The following is a 15,930-nucleotide window of genomic DNA, read 5'->3' on the forward strand; positions in this document are numbered from 1 at the left end:
ATCTTGAAGTCAACATGAATTCCAGTTGCCCACAGATTCACACAGAGAATGCACCTGACCCCCAGCTGCAACATGGGCCTCTTTCCCCGACCTGAGAACCTTGTGCCTAGACCACCCTTTCCCTGTGTTCACCCCTTTTCAAAACTCCTTTGCGTCTCATTTCTAAAGGCACTTCCTTGGGGCCTCCCTGGTGGCGCAAGGGGTTAAACACAGCACTATGAAGCTATCCTCAGCCACTGCAACGCGAGTTCTATCCCTGGCCAGGGAGTTAACCCACATGGCCCACATGGCACAGCAGACCTCTCCTGTCTCGCCCACTGCTCCCCTCAGCAATGTATTTCAGTACATCTGCCTGTTCTGTTCCCCGCTCTGTCTCTGGTGAATCCTCTCACATCCTGCATCTCTGACCTGCACCCCAGCTCTTGTATGCATAAATAAATACATCTTTTTAAAAAATAATAAAATAAAATAAAGGCACTTCCTTGAGGAGCTCTCATGATGCCAGCCTACGTCAAGTTCCTGTGAACAGGCTCCCATTCTTGCCATCGTGGTCACTCAGGGAAGGCGGGGCCCATGTCTATTTTGTGTCCGTGCCTGGAACACAGTAGGCACTCAGTAAATATTTGTGGCATGATTGACACTGCTACTCATCAAAACTCATGCAGATGAGGCAGCAGGCTCTACAGAGGGGCCTGAAACGGGGAGGACCCCAGTGTTGGGGATCAGATACAGCCTGTCCTTAGGCGGAGGGAGGAGCAAAGGTGGCCTGTGATCTTAAGACTCGGCTAGGCCCGGGGGCATAACTGGCCTGGGAGACCTGGTAAACCTGGTCAAAGGCAGCTGGGTGGCCCTTCTGGGAGTTGTTTTCCCAGCCCTGCCTGGGGCTGCTGGGGGTGGGGGCTCCTTCCCCACTCCCCACTCATCACCTGGGGCTTGGGGAGGACTCAGGACTTCAGTGGCTGCCGGAGAAGCTAGCCGAGCTGAGCAGTCTGGGGCGGGGCCAGGGAAGGGGCGGGCAGGTAGGTAGGTTTCCTGCCCGGGAAGCTCTCGTCTAGCCAGCCGGCTGTGCTGGAGAAGAGACCGCGCTGCAGTGGCTCCCCTGGTGCCCACCCCCTGCCTTCGAAAGCAGCCTTGGACATCTGCTCCCTGTTTCAGCGAGGACTCCAGGATCCCTTTCCTCTGGCCCCGACACCTGGATCTCAACTTTGAAACCAGCCCTAGGTCCCTTCCTTTGGGTGCCTGATATCGCCCATAGGGACCCTCGTCCTGGGCCATGGCCCAGAGAGTGGGTCTGAGGCTTGGGCGACAGGAGGCCATGGCCATTCTGCTTTTGCTTGGATTATTCCAGTCCTGCATGGGTGAGTTGTGCTGGCCAGGTGCGCCATGTGGGGGGAGGGGGAGGGGGCGAGAAGAAAGGCGCGGTAGGGGGTGGGGAAAGGGCGGTAGATGCACAGGGGGCCAGGGTGTAACCCTGTTCTGGGAAACATCTCTCTTATCCTGGGGTCCAGAACCCCCAGCTTCAGCCTTCTAGCTCTGGGCCGCTCCCTGTTTCGTCAGGGTTGGCCTCGGAGGGAGGGGACAGTCCTCCAAGAAAGGACAGGTGCTGAGGAGTCTGGGAACTTTGGTTTTCCCAGCTTACCCCTCCCTTTCTCTTTTTTTTTTCCAGGAGCTGATGGGGCCGAAGGTGAGGCTGATCAGAAGAAAATGAGGGAGGGAAGGAGAAAGACTTAGATTCAGATTCCTGTGGTGCTTACGGAGCCTGCTGGTCTCCCATGTTGTCTAAGTAGCTCTCTGACAGGAATATTAGAGCACTTGTTTCATGCATAAAGAAGCTGAGATGCGGAGAAGTGACTTGCCACACAGCCAGTAAGTGGGAAAGCTATGATTGAAACCCAGGACTGACCTCAAAGGTGAGTCATTTAGAGGGACACAAACCTGAGGGGTCCTTTCTAAGAAGGCACACACCGACCCTGAGAGGTTTTCTCTCAGTCCTCGCTTCCCCACTTACCGGCTGTGTGTCAGATGCTAAAATGAAGTTGATTATGTCTCTCCTGGAGCAGTGTGAGGATCCCAGGAGATAATGAGAAAGCCCCTTCAGGGCCTGGCACTGCCTAACACTCACAGAATAGTAGCATTGTCATTATTATAAGCAGGGCACGAGGGCCTGGCTGGGCAGTTTTCTCTGCTCCCGAGGAGACTATGTGAAGGGCAGCTGTGTCTGGCTCTTAACTGAGGCACCTCAATGTGGGTGGGACGTCCTGGAAACTAGATTGTCATACTGTTCACACAGCAAAACTGTTCTGCCCATTTGTTCCACACACATCCATGACTTCATCTGTGTGCCCACTCCGGTGCTGGGCACTAAGGAAAGAACTCCCAGGTGGTTGCTGTTGAAGCAGCCAGTCATAGACACAAGAACAATTGTGTGACTGGACAGTTTTGGGGAGGGAGGGGTAGAGGGGTAGGGGGAAGCCTGCAAGCTCCAAGCTGTTCCTAACTCAGCCAGCAGGGTCAGCGGGCTCAGTAAGGAGGGGCTGACTTTGGATAGTCTCCGTAGGCAAACAGAAGTCCGCTGAGACAGACCTGAATAAAGGTCTAAAGGCGGACAAGTATGTTGTGGCAGAAAGTTCCAGAGGGAAGACAGGACTAGATGGCACTGTCATGGGAGGTTCTGGAATGTGTCTTAAGACAGCATGGAGGGAGGGCCTCCCCGGTGGCGCAGCGGTTGAGCGCTGGGTTGCGAAGCTGCCCGCGGCCTCTGGCGGCGCCAGTTCAATCCCCGGCTGCTCCCGGCCACCGGAGGAGGGTCCCACATGGCGTGCAGACCTCTCCTGCCGCCCGCTGCTCCCCTCAGCAGTGTACTTCAGTCCTTCTGCCTGCTCTGCTCCCCGCTCTGGCTCTGGTGAATTCTCTCACCCTCCGCGCTTCTGACTGTACCCAGTGCTTGTATAAACAAACAAACAAATAAACAAATAAATAAATAAACATGCCTCTATAAAAAAAAAAAAAAAAAAAAGACAGCATGGAGGGGGCCTCCCCGGTGGTGCAGCAGTTGAGCAGTGGGTTGGCCGCAGCCTCTGGCAGCGCCAGTTCAATCCCCGACTGCGACTGCGACTGCCGGGCGAGGGTCCCACATGGCGCGCAAACCTCTCCTGCCGCCCGCTGCTCCCCTCAGCGGTGTACTTCGGTCCTTCTGCCTGCTCTGCTCCCCGCTCTGGCTCTGGTGAATTCTCTCACCCTCCCGCGCTTCTGACTGTACCCAGCGCTTGTATAAATAAATAAATAAATCTTTAAAAAAAGAAAAAAAAAAAAGTCAGCATGGAGGGCCTCCCTGGTGGCGCAGCAGTTGAGCGCTGGGTTGGGAAGCTGCCCGCAGCCTCTGCAGCGCCGCCTCTGCAGCGCCGCTGGTTCAATATCCAGCCACCAGGTGAGGGTCCCACATGGCGCGCAGACCTCTCCTGCCGCCCGCTGCTCCCCTCAGCAGTGTACTTTGGTCCTTCTGCCTGTTCTGCTCCCTGCTCTGACTCTGGTGAATTCTCTCACCCTCCCACTCTTCTGACTGTACCCAGTGCTTGTATAAATAAATAAATCTTAACAACAACAAAAAAAAAGACAGCATGGAGCCAGGGAAGAATTTTAGCTGGGGTACGACACGTAGCCAGATTTGTGGTTTATAAAGAACTTTACACTTGTAAGGAATGGGTTGGATGGGAGGCAGAATTCCTGAGAAAAAGGAAGCTGGATGGGACCGGAAGTAGGTCGAGGATGACAAGGGGCAGAACTGACCACTGATGAGCAGTGGAATGGAGGGGTGGCCGGCTCTGTGAACTCACTTCCTGAGTTCCAAACCTGACCACCTGGCCTATATCGGGAGTGGCAGGGCTAGGGAACTGGGGTGGGGGCCCTAGAAGTGCCTGACCCCACGCCTTCCTTCTCCAGCAGCCATCTGCGGCGTGGTCTCGCAAGCCCGAATCACAGGTGGCAGCAGCGCAGTCCCCGGCCAGTGGCCCTGGCAGGTCAGCATCACCTACGACGGCACCCATGTGTGCGGCGGCTCTCTCGCGTCTGAGCAGTGGGTGCTGTCAGCAGCTCACTGCTTCCCCAGGTACTAGCTGGGGGGGGTGGGGGGAGCGGAGTCAAAAGTGGGCTGGATGTCTAAGTTCAATGTTGTCAGAGGTTAGGGTATTTGGGTGCTCTAGGGGTACTGATAGTCCAAAAGGATCAGTCAAGAGTGTGGGTCAGAGGTCACAGGTCACAATGTAAAACTAGGGCTACAGTTTGGGGCCTAAATGGCCCTCTACCTGGGACCAGAATCAGGTTGAATGCCACAAGGCAACAGGCATCCAGGAACTAGGAAAGGACTCCTGGTCCCAGACTTTGTTCCTCTGCCTGCAGGGAGCACTACAGGGATGGCTATGAGGTCAAACTGGGGGCCCACCAGCTGAGTTCCCACAGCTTTGACACCGAGGTCCGCACCGTGGATCGGGTCATCCTGCACCACAGCTACCAAGAGGAGGGCTCCCAGGGTGATATCGCGCTCCTCCATCTCAGCAAGCCCGTCACCTTCTCCCGCTACATCCGGCCCATCTGCCTCCCTGCCGCCAATGCCTCCTTCCCCAACGGCCTCATGTGTACTGTCACTGGATGGGGCCACGTGGCCCCCTCAGGTGAGGTGGGCTCTAGTCTAGAGGTGCAGAGGGGAGCTATCTTCGGGGAGGATGCCCTGGATAAGCATCTTTTGCCCCCACAGTGAGCCTCGAGCCTCCCAAGCCACTACAGCAACTCCAGGTACCGCTGATCAGCCGGGAGACGTGTAACTGTCTGTACAACATCAATGCAAAGCCCGAGGAGCCCCACACTATCCAGCAGGACATGGTGTGTGCTGGCTATGTGAAGGGGGGCAAGGATGCCTGCCAGGTAAATGCGGGGGCTCCAGGGTGAACAGATGAGGCAAGTGTATTTTGAGGGAGGGGGGCTGGGTGGGGCCAGTGTGAACAACTCAAGGCCTGGGGTCTGGTTTTAACCGCTGTTGTGTGACTTTTCTCCTCAGGGGGATTCTGGGGGCCCACTCTCCTGCTTTGTGGAGGGCCACTGGTACCTAGCAGGCATTGTGAGCTGGGGTGATGCTTGTGGGGCCCCCAACAGGCCAGGTGTATACACTATGACCTCTAGCTATGCCTCCTGGATTCACCATCATGCAGCAGAGCTCCAGCCTCGTGTGGTGCCCCAAATCCAGCCGTCCCAGCCTGATGACCACCTCTGCAAGAGCTCTCCACCCTTCAACTCTGCCTCAGGCCAGCGCCTGGGAGGGCCCATTATTCTGCTGCCATTAGTTCTGAGCCTGGGCCTCCTCCCGCTGTGGCACAGGCACTGAGCAACTGCCCCTGGGAGATGACCCTGCTGCCGGGACTTCCACTTACACTCAAGGACAGGCCACCATCCCCAGGAACAGATCTGGTACTCTTTGGGCCTTCCTCCCAGGGCCCTGTGGGATTCCAGCGTGCCACCCTGACCCACTCTTTGGACGACAACCCAGCCAGGAGTCTGTCTGCCTGTGGGATCGGTGAGGACTTCTGCCGCCCCCACCTGCTGGCCACGAGCCTATTGGTTGGGCTCCTATGGAGCCCCTGAAGGATCCTTAGCTATGAAATTGGGTGCGGCTCCCAGCCTGTTTCTAGAAGATTGGGCTGCTGATTGCTGCTTGAAAGGCTGGCTCCAGCACCCCCGCCTGCAGTGCCCAATGAGCCCCTTCACTTTACCTTCTTGACTTCTGGCCTTGGGCTGCCTCTGGGCAGCTGTCTTCAGGCACAGGAGGCCCCAGTCTTGCCCCCTGGGCTGCCAGGCCCCCTTGAGCCCTGACTCCCAGACTCCGGAGGACTGAGCCCCCACCGGAACTGGGCTTGGACTTGGATCTGGGGTGGGGGCAGAAGGAGCAAGGAGTAAAATGTTTTGAGCACCACTGGCTCTGTGTGTGACGTGAGATGAAGAACATCAGCTGTCGGCGCCTCCCTCCCACCTCCAAAGTCCGGAGCCACCGACAGAACTGACTTTATTAAAAAAACGACGGAACACGTCTGTACATATTTACAGGCGGGGGCAAGGAGGCGCGGGTCCAGCGGCAGGCGCACAGGCCACTCACTTCTTGGAGAGTTTGGCTTGCTTGTGCTTGGGGGGTGCCCACTTGAGGCAGACAGAGTCCACTGTGGAAAGAAGAGGCATGATAGGCTGGGCTGGGCCCAGGCCAGGTTTCACCTCTAGGTGAGAACAAGGGCAGACTGAGTGTGGGGAGGGGGCAGGGAAGCCCAGGAATGAGTAGCCTGCCCCAGGCTTCAGTCCCGGGAGCTGGAAGCTGGTCAGACTGGTTTGGGATCATGTGACAGAAACAGGTGGACTTGGCTCCCAGTGTCCTTATACCTACCCCCCACCACCACCACACAAATTCCCTGGGCAGCCCCCCACCCACCTGTTATGGGTGGTTTCTTATACTGGGCACTTTTGAGGTGCTCCTCTACCAGCTTGGGTGTGACACAGATCACGTGCTGGCCTTTCCAGTACTTGACCATGTTGAGGGACTGTAGGGTGCTGATGATGTCATTCTGGGTGATGCTGGTCATCTGGCTGCAGAAAGGGATTTAGAGCAGATGCTGTAGAGTTTCCTTGTGGGCTTTGGCTGGGGCAGCAAAAGGGGACAAGGAGGCAGGGTAATGGCCAAGCTGAGAAGAGGCCTTTCCTCTGAGGGTTCCAAGAAGCCTCCCCAACATGGACAGCATGCTTGGGACAGGGGTGGGGACCAGGGCCCTCACCTGAGGTCCTTGATGGACAGCGTGCCCCGGAAGTCTCGCAGGATCTCCAGCAAGACCCAAGACCAGTAGCTACGGTAGCTGAGTTTGCCCAGGTCAGACAACGGCTTCTCTGGGGAGCCCACTGTGCTCTCAAGCTTGGACAGCTCATAACCTGGCAGCGTGAGAAATGAGAATCCTTGGGACGCAGCTCCCTAACACAGTCACCCAACTCAGGTGTCCCATCCTGGACAGGCCAGGAGTCACTCACTGAAAGCAATGAGGAACTTTCCATAGCCACGGCGCTGGTAGGGGGGCAGGGTCAGAATGCAGGCCACATTGTTCCCATCTGGAGATTCCTTCTCCTGGAGGGGTGGATGGTCAGGACCTCTGGGGAGACTCGGCCCCTACCCAGTTCATACTCCCCGCCCTCCCTCAACCTGAGTGTCCTGACCCGGCACCTTGGAGAAGTAGCCGACGATGTGGGCCCCCTGCCTGTCCACCTCTGTCAAGATGTAAAAGACGAAGGGCTCCACGTCAAAGTACAATGTCTTGTGGTCCAGGAAAAGCTTGGCCAGCAGGCACAGGTTCTGACAGTAAATCTGAGGGGTGGGGAGGTGGAGGGAGACTCAGAAACAGGTACAACTCCCCCTTTTAGCCCCAAGGGGGCCTGGGCAGGAGCTGCCATCCTGCTCTGCAAGGGCCAGGCTCTAGAGAGCAGCCAGTGCCAGGCGGTGAGGAACAGGCTCCTTGCCAGAGAATGGTGTTTAAAACCAGGAAGGGTCTTAGAGTCATTTTCTGGCGGATAAGGAAATGAGAAAGAAGCAGAGGGGGGCTCATCATGGCACCCACATCCTGGTGCTGAATGTGAGTTCGGCCTTCACAGACATTAACTCATGTTTCAGGTCAGGAAAGTGAGGCTCAGAGACAAGTCTCTAGCCAGTTGGCGAGTGCCAGGGAGAGTGCATACCACTAAGTGCACGTAGCCTTGTGAAGAGCTGTGTCCCCTGCGCCCAGCACAAGCTGAGCACAATGCAGGGGCTGGGAAATGTTTGCTGAGAGCGTGAGCCTCCAGTCTGACTCCAAAGCCTGAGCTGTCTGTCCGCTCAGCCTCACTCCTCTGTGGTGCTGGCCTCTGACACCCATGCAGGCCAGAGACCAAAGTCAGGAGGGATGAGGGTACCTTGAAGTCAGCTCCCTGGCACAAATCAGGGAGTCCTGAAGTTTCCACACCTTTTACACCCTCTCACTTGACCCAGCAACTGTGAGAGCCCAACATTGCTAGTCCCATCTTCAGGGGAGACCAAGCCTCGAGAGGGGAGGTACTGGCCCGGGGCCTCAGAGCCGGAGAGCAGGAAAGAATACCCGTCTCCTGCTGGAGACTTTCTGCCACTCCCTGTCTGTGCTCAGGAAGGCAAAGCAGAGGACTTGCACCAGGCTAAGAGCCCCAGTCCCCAGACGATTTATCACAAGACTAATAGTCCCAATAATGACAAAAGCCTATGTTTACTAAGCACCTAGTCAATGCCAGGCACTGTGTTAACCGCGCAGCACTGCCGTCTTACTGACAACTGTGTTGGATAAACATCATCATGTCCTCTCATCATGACTCCTGTCTCAGAGATGAGGAACCAGGAACAGTGTTAAGTAACTTGTCCAAGGACAATGAGAAAATGGTGGGTGATTGAAGCAAGGAGCCACAGGGGAGCCTGCCCTATTCATCTTCCACTCGGCTGCTCTTCCATGGGAAAGGGTGAGACCCTTCCAGACTGCCCAGGGAAAGGCAGCTTCTCAATGACAGCAAAGCAGGTCCCCGAGCCCCACCCTGCCCCACTGAAGTCTTCCTGCAGAACAAGGAACTCGGCCACGCTCTCCCCAGGAGTCTTACACAAAGCGGTTAGTTCCCTCCCAGGCACACACACCTCCAGGCAGAAAGAGAAAGGGCTTCCAGAGCAACCTGAGGCATGACAATCTCCACACTCTGGGCTCCAGAACTCCCCAAACCTAAGCTATCCTATGGGAGGGAAGTCCTCAAGGACAGAACAGAAATGGGCGAGGCTGGCAAGACAGGACAGTGTGTTTACTATGCACCAACCCTGAGCCAACTGCCAGCTGAACACCATCCTCAGGCCTTTTCCAGGGAGACAGTCATCCCACCCTTGGTGATGGTGAGGACGTCCAGGAGGTACCCAAAGCTCCCCCCCCACTCTCCACAGTGCCTTAGCTCACCTTGTGGTCCTTGCCATCTACCTCGTACACAGAGATATTGCTTTTTCGATAGATCTCCTTCCCTGGGGGCTGCCGCCACTGGCACTGGCCCTGGGAGAAGGGGAGACACAGGCTTGAGACCCAGGGTTCTCTGTGCAGTGCCTCCCTCCCACCCTGTGTGGTCTACACCACGTCTCTGCTCTCAGTTTCCCCATTTGCAGACTCTGAGCTCAACACATCACTGACATGGAGCAATGGCTCCCAACAACCTGAGGAGACGGATGTCATTCACAGATGAAGAAGGCGGACAGAGGCTAAGCAACTGGCTTCAACATCACACAGTTGGGGCCTCCCTGATCATGAAGGGGTTAAAGACAGCGCTACCAAGCTAATGTCAGCCACTGCAGCATGAGTTTAATCCCTGGCCAGGGAGCTACCCACATGGTGCAGCAGACCTCTCCTTGTCTCACCCGCTGCTCTCCTCAGCAGTGTATTTCAGTCAATCTGCCTGTTCTGTTCCCCACTGTCTCTGGTGAATCCTCTGCCTGTACCCCAGTTCTCATATGCATAAATAAATAAATCTTTAAAAAAAAAAAATCACACAGTTAAGTCAAGTCCAGGTCAGCCTGGCTCTAGAGGCCTCTGGAGGCCTCATCCGGGACAAGGGCATCTCCCACATGCACACCAGTTCCCCACAGCCCACCTCTGGGAAACACCGTGCTGCACTAGTGATGAGAGCCCCCACCGGACAGCGCCCGGGTACTGTTCTTTCATCTGTCTCCACCTATGGCCCTACCGCTCAGGGCTGTGCTTACTCCCTCCTTTGCACCAAGAAGCCAGCACCAAGCTGCCCTAACACATGGTAAAGGGCAAGGGACTCAAAAAGGGGTAAGGGCTGGGATGACTGGCCCCATTCCACAGAAAAGGAAAATGAAGTCCAGGGCAGAGCTGGCCCAGGTGGCTGCAGCAAAGGCCAAGCCAGGCCCAGAATCCAAGTTTCTGGAGCCCAGGGCAGCTTTTCTGTGTCCTCAATTCCTCTGGTCTTTTCCCTTAGCTGCTGCCTCCGCTGGGTACCCCCAGCCTTGATGGCCGCCCCTCCCACCCAGCCGGCCAGGCCCAGCCTCACCAAATGGAAGCGGTAGCTCTTCTCGTATTTCATGTACTTGAGACAGTACTCGCAGAGCCAGAGCTTGGGCTGTTTTCCATAGTCTTCGGGGAACGGGGAGAAGTACCAGGCATCGATTTCATAGTTCCCGATGTGGATCTTGTCCACATACTTCACCTTGGTGATCTGCAGACAAGGTCGGGGTGGAGAGCAGTGGATAGTCCAGCTGGGGCAGGAAAGCAGGGGCAAGAGGGTTTCCGCAGTTAGGACCCTTGTCCCCACTTACTGCCTCATGCTCCTTCTCCAGGGCTGCTGTCGTGGGGTCCATCTCTGCATAGGTCTGGGCAGGGGAGAAATGGATAAAGGTGAATAGAAGTGGCTGTCAGGCTGTCCCTCCCCGGTCCCTGAGCCCAGTACTCCCTCCTGTCTTCCAGACCTCATCCCCTGAATGACAATCATAACCACACAAAGAGATCATTTGTTTTACCTGGTTCAGAAGCCCGCTGGTCCAAGCTCCTCTCCCGTCTGACCCCTATCCACACATCCCAGCAGCCCCCAATGCCTGAGTTTGGATCTTATACAGGATAAATCGGGCTAGGATCAGGAGGCCTGGCTCCAGTCCTTGGTTGACAAAAGCTTCAGCTGTACCAGGGGATTGACCCAGGTCTGCCAAAACTGTTGTGAGACGGATGTCTTCCATGCCCAAAGCAGGAAGAGTTGCCAACTCCCACATGTGCCTGTACCTGTTTCCTGAGCATCAGTGCTGGGAGCTGCCTGCTGTGGAGACTGCTGAGTCCCCTCCACAGGCACATCAGACTCTAGGTACCCAGAAGGAACTCAACTTTTCCTTCCCGCAATCCTCTTCTTCCTCCTGGGTACCCCCACCTCACTGGGAGCATCATCCTCAGTTCCCCTGCCCAAGGTCAGTAACAGGCCTGCTCTCAAGACTCCTCCCTCTCAGCCTGGCATTCAGACAGCCAAGTCCTAGCCACTCTATCTCCTGCATGTCTCTGGAATCTGTTCCTTCTGGAATTCTCTCTGTCCCCCTCCAAATGATGGCCACTGCCACCACCTGAGTCTGGACAAATGACTAGGTCCCCAGATTCCCCATCTCCAGTCTCAGTCTCTTCAAATCGACAGTGCTACCGACGCCCCTCTTTTCCCCGCCTTCCTGCCTATGTAGATGCAGTCCCCTCCCCCTGGAATGTCTGTCCCTGTGACTGCTGCTAGGAAAAGCTTACTCAGGCTATACAGAGCATGAGCCAAATGAATGCATGGTGGGGATGAGGCAGAGCTTCGTGAGTGATGCGTGGAATTGTTTTTATTGTGTGCTTTCCTGACCTTCAAGGCCCACCCACCCCCTGGGGGTGGGGGCCTGTCTTCCATGCAGACCACACCTCCCCTCCCCAAGTCAGGAAAGCGGTCAACAACACCCTCTGACTGCTCCCACCTGGTTTCCCTCATTGCCTCAGTCCTCTGAAAGCAGAGATTAAAAGCCGTGTCACACTCATAGCACAACCTGCTCCTAGGCCAGACTCTAGAGGGAACCAAGCACAGCCTGATAGTGGGGGAAGAGAGGCCCGAGAAGGCCCGGGACCTCTGCCGGACTGCCCGGCAGTTGTGCGCTGTAGTTGAGGAGAAAGGAGTCAGTGTTTTTACCCAGAACCTCCTTCCACAAGGCACTCTGTTTGCAAGGCCCCTTTCAGCAACCCTGAGAAACAGAGTTCATATTTCTATTTTAGAGAGAAGTGGACAGGCAAGGAGAGGTGAGGTTACTTTCCCCTGGGCATTAGCTAGCTGCCATTCATTCCAAGTCCAAGCACTTCACAGGCATCATTTCATCGAGTCCTCACAATGAGCCTGAGACAAGAGTGCTGTCATGCGCACTGCACATGAGGAAAATGGGCACAAAGATGTGAGATCACAGGACTGGAATCAGCACCGCCAGGGATGGGCCCCAGGTCTGTCCAGCTCTGAGCCTAAGCCCTGCAGAGGAGGCAAGAAGGATTGTCCGCCTCAGACACCTCTGAAAACGCATTTCCCAACTCTCGCGAAACACAACCCTCCTCTGCAAATGCATTGAAGAACTACAGAAACACTACTTTTCTTAAATGCTGCAATTTATTTAGAATTAAACATTAATTAGGCTCTAAAGAACCTTGCTGATGGTTAACTCGCTCCTTCCGTTACTTTTTCTTTACTTTTGTCACCATTGGCCATTGTCCTCCACCCGGACGGCCAGCTCTGGAGGTACATCTTTGAGACTTAAATTTGCAGTGCAAACTGGCTGTGGAACTAAGAGAACTGCCAACCTGTGCTGACCAACAGAGCAGCCATGAACCACATGTGGCTATTTGAATACATTAGATTTAAATAAACTTTACGTCTTTGTCACACTAAACACATTTCCAGTGTTTCCAGAGCCACAGGGGACTAGTGGCTGCTGGATTGAACAGTATAGACCTAGAACATTTCCTTTCACCACAGGAAGTTCAATTGAACAGGTCTGCCTGAGGCCTTAAAAAGTCTTTCTAGCTCAAGGTATTTCCAATATATTTTTTAATCACAACAGCAAAAAGTGCAGTCAGCGCTGTAAACCGGTTGATATGTTTGCATTTAGACAAATGTGTATATGTATGTAAATAAAAGGTTCTGAAAACAATACTTACCTTTAATAAGGTGTTTTCTGATATTTTCTATCTCATTCAACCTCTTTCTTCCACTTTAAAAACTTAAATGCTGGTCGCAAGCCACTGAACTTATTTGGCAATATACTAACAGCTGTGCCTCAGTTTGAAAAACGTTACTGTTAAGTCCTCAGTGACCACTCAGAAGAAAGAGATCACTCTGGTTGAAACTGAAAGATGTCTGAACACTTTGAAAAAAGCTCAATAAAACGCTTTCTCTTTTTTATCTCCCATGTTACAAATCAAGAAACTGAGGCTCAGGGTGGGTGGGAAGTAAATCCCCAAGGGCAGGTTAGCCTGTGACAGGTCAGGATTTAGAAACAAATGGCCTGATATTTAGGATGTGTCAAACTCATGGTTAAGGGCTTGTACCCTGAAGTACCCTGAAGTAGAATAATTTAGCTGGCAAATCTAATTTCTGACTGGGTTCCTTAACCTATCTATTCCTTCCCTGTGAGCTGGGAATAATAATGCTTACCTCACAGGCTTGCTGTGAAACTTCAGTGAGATCATGTATTAAAATACTTTGCCTAATACTTTGACTCACAAGCCAATAAATGTTTGGCATTATTATTCTAATTCCAACCCACCATTTTACTAGCTGTGTCACCTTGGGCATGTTACTTAACGTCTCTGAGCCTGCTTCCTCCTCTACCAAAAAAATAATTATCCCTGTGGTGTTGAATTGTTAGGGAGGATTTGATGAGCTTAAACATGTACAGGACTCGTATGGTGCGTGGCAACAGCAAGTGCACAGTATCATTCATTCACTTCCATCCCTTTGGACTTTGAGCCTCTGTCCACGATGGCACAGTGAACAGGAGACAAAAGAGGCTGTCAGAACAGAAGACCCGTGTTTAAGTCCCAGATAGGCAATTTCCTTGCTGTGAGATTACAGCCAAGTCCCTGCCCTCTTTGAGCCTCAGTTTTCTGATCTGTGAAGAATACATGAGGAGAGAGGTAAAGTCCCTGACACACTGCAGGAGCTTTAGAAACGGAAGCAGCTGTGGTTTTGACACTGGGACCCAAGAGATTGGCAGAGGTAGCTGAGCCTTCTGGAAAGGGGGGGGGGGGGCCCGGACCTTCTGCACATGGTTGATCTCATCATGCTTGCGCTTTTGGTTGCGAGTGATCTTGCGCTCAGGCTGCTCAGCCAGCTCACTCAGGTACTTCTCTGAGTTCTTCTGCACAGCATCCTTCACTGTCTTGGTCAGCGCCAGTCGGTTTTTGTCTACCCATTCATCCAGCCGCCGATTAACTGTAAGGATGGACCACCATGAGGGTGTTGCCCTTCCACTCCCTCCCCTCACCCAGGCCTGGATATGCCAAGTGACTCACAGCCCACATAATGTACATAGAATTCCTCTCGGCCCTCCTGATCATTTACTCGAGACTGGATCACTTCAGCAGAATCTGTAAAGGAAAAAGGCTAAGATCATCTAGAAGGATGCTGGCACAAGAGGGTTCCTTCACACTGGGGGGCAATTTCCAGATTACCGGACCAAATGAAAGCTAACCTCACCTGTCCACATATGCCATTTCATTTCACCACTGTACAGTGGACCAAATAGGGGCTGTTATATTTATTTTACAGGAGAAAAGTGAGGCTTACCCAGGCTCACAGATTTGAAGTGATAAGAGCTGAAACTTAAACTGAGTTTAAGTCTGGTCCCAGATCTGTGGTGTTACTATACTCAGTCATTCATCTGTTCAGGGCTAGTGAGGGTTGATTCTGGATTCAGACAACCCGAGTGTGTATGATCTGAGCTCCCCCTTCCTATCTGTACTTAATTGAGCAAGTTATTTGGGCTTTCTGAGACTCAGTTTCTTCATCTATAAAACAAGGATAATAGTGCCCATCTCAGAAGGTGAGCTAACGCCTCTAAAGCTTTTAGTGTAGCGCCTGACAACTAGCAGACCATTCAATAAATGAGTAATGCCAAGTCTTAAGGTATGCTGTGTTGTTGCTGGGTACAGAGGGCACGGCAATGAGTCACACGCCATCCTGCCCTCCAGAAGTTCCCACTTAGATGGGGGAAGACACAATTACAACATAATGTTACATATACCACGGCTAGGTATGAAGAAAATGTTGCAGGAACATACATAAGGGAACTACTCATTTTGCCTGAAGGGAGTCGAGAATGGCATCACAGGGAATATGATGTTAAAAGGATGAGTAGGAGCTGGTCAGGTTAACAAGGACAAAGGGAAAGACATTCCAAGCAGAGGGCACAGATAGTAAGATGCATATGGCCTTCAGAGTGTAGCGTGGTCTGGAATGACCTTTGCTAGGGTGCCCAGAAGCCAGAGAGATCATAAAGATGCACTCCATTCCATTTTGAAGATGAGGAAAGACAAGGGAAGGGCAGAGAAGCTCACTTTTTGTGTGTTCAGGAAGGTCTCTGCTGGCGACTGTAAGGGAAGGACGCAAGGGGGAGTGGCAGAGACAACGCGGACAGAGATCTATGGCAGAGATCTATGCGGACGCAGGGCCAACCAAGGGAATGAGCCATAGGTTGGGCAAACAAGTGGAATGGGAGGTCTATAAGCGCTAAGATGAATTTGGAGCTGCCTCACTCGTGGGGTTTCTAGGCGGCGCCCCGGAGAGTCCTAAACTCCGCGTTCTCTTTCCTCAAGCACCGCCCCGACTATGCCCAGCCCCTCCGAGATCCCGTTCCCAGACCCCGCCCCGCCCCTTGAACCCCGCCCCTGGGCCCCGCCCTCACGCCAGGTGCTATCCGGTCGTCGACACAGGTACGTTTCTCCGATCTCCACGGTGACTTCCGGTTCGCCGCGCGCCGGGGTTGGAGGAGAGACGCGGCCCGGGGATGGGGCCGTCCCCTCGACCGCTGCATTCTCCCCGGGCCCAGGCTCGCTCTCCCCCGCGACCCCTGAAGCCGCCGCCGCAACCGCCGCCGCAGCCCCCTGTGCCGCCATTGCTGTAGTGGAAGTGACGCCAGAATCAGGCGCCGCGCAGCGCTTTTAGCTCCGGGTCAGCCCTGCGCGGCGGAGGGGGCGGGCTGGGGGCGGGCTCTGTGACGTAGTACTTGTTCATTGGTTAGGACCGCCGTCTTCGCGACGCCGGGACTAGCGGGTGTCTACTGTGCAGCTGACCTGGAGTGTTTTTTTCCCGTATGGAAGCATGGCT

At 54.0% G+C, this 15,930-nt stretch overlaps 2 protein-coding genes across 2 annotated transcripts; one reads left to right on the forward strand and one right to left on the reverse strand.

Annotated features, from left to right (window-relative positions):
- Nucleotides 1-1,068: 1,068 nt before the first annotated feature.
- Nucleotides 1,069-6,081, forward strand: PRSS8 (serine protease 8). Its single transcript, XM_054693727.1, has 6 exons — nucleotides 1,069-1,358; nucleotides 1,667-1,684; nucleotides 3,940-4,105; nucleotides 4,396-4,667; nucleotides 4,751-4,917; nucleotides 5,051-6,081. Exons 1-6 carry the CDS (start codon nucleotides 1,274-1,276, stop codon nucleotides 5,372-5,374), a joined length of 1,032 nt encoding a protein of 343 aa, XP_054549702.1. The 5' UTR covers nucleotides 1,069-1,273; the 3' UTR covers nucleotides 5,375-6,081.
- Nucleotides 6,031-15,737, reverse strand: KAT8 (lysine acetyltransferase 8). The gene is made up of 11 exons (XM_037507180.2): nucleotides 15,509-15,737; nucleotides 14,118-14,192; nucleotides 13,862-14,037; nucleotides 10,379-10,432; nucleotides 10,114-10,278; nucleotides 9,009-9,098; nucleotides 7,241-7,381; nucleotides 7,051-7,144; nucleotides 6,804-6,954; nucleotides 6,464-6,618; nucleotides 6,031-6,200 (listed from the first exon to the last, which is right to left on the reverse strand). Exons 1-11 carry the CDS (start codon nucleotides 15,717-15,719, stop codon nucleotides 6,136-6,138), a joined length of 1,377 nt encoding a protein of 458 aa, XP_037363077.1. The 5' UTR covers nucleotides 15,720-15,737; the 3' UTR covers nucleotides 6,031-6,135.
- Between the last annotated feature and the right edge of the window lie 193 nt (nucleotides 15,738-15,930).

Source organism: Talpa occidentalis, unplaced genomic scaffold, assembly GCF_014898055.3.
Source record: "Talpa occidentalis isolate TD23 unplaced genomic scaffold, MPIMG_talOcc4v2.1 talOcc4.12, whole genome shotgun sequence".
Lineage (NCBI taxonomy): Eukaryota > Metazoa > Chordata > Mammalia > Eulipotyphla > Talpidae > Talpa > Talpa occidentalis.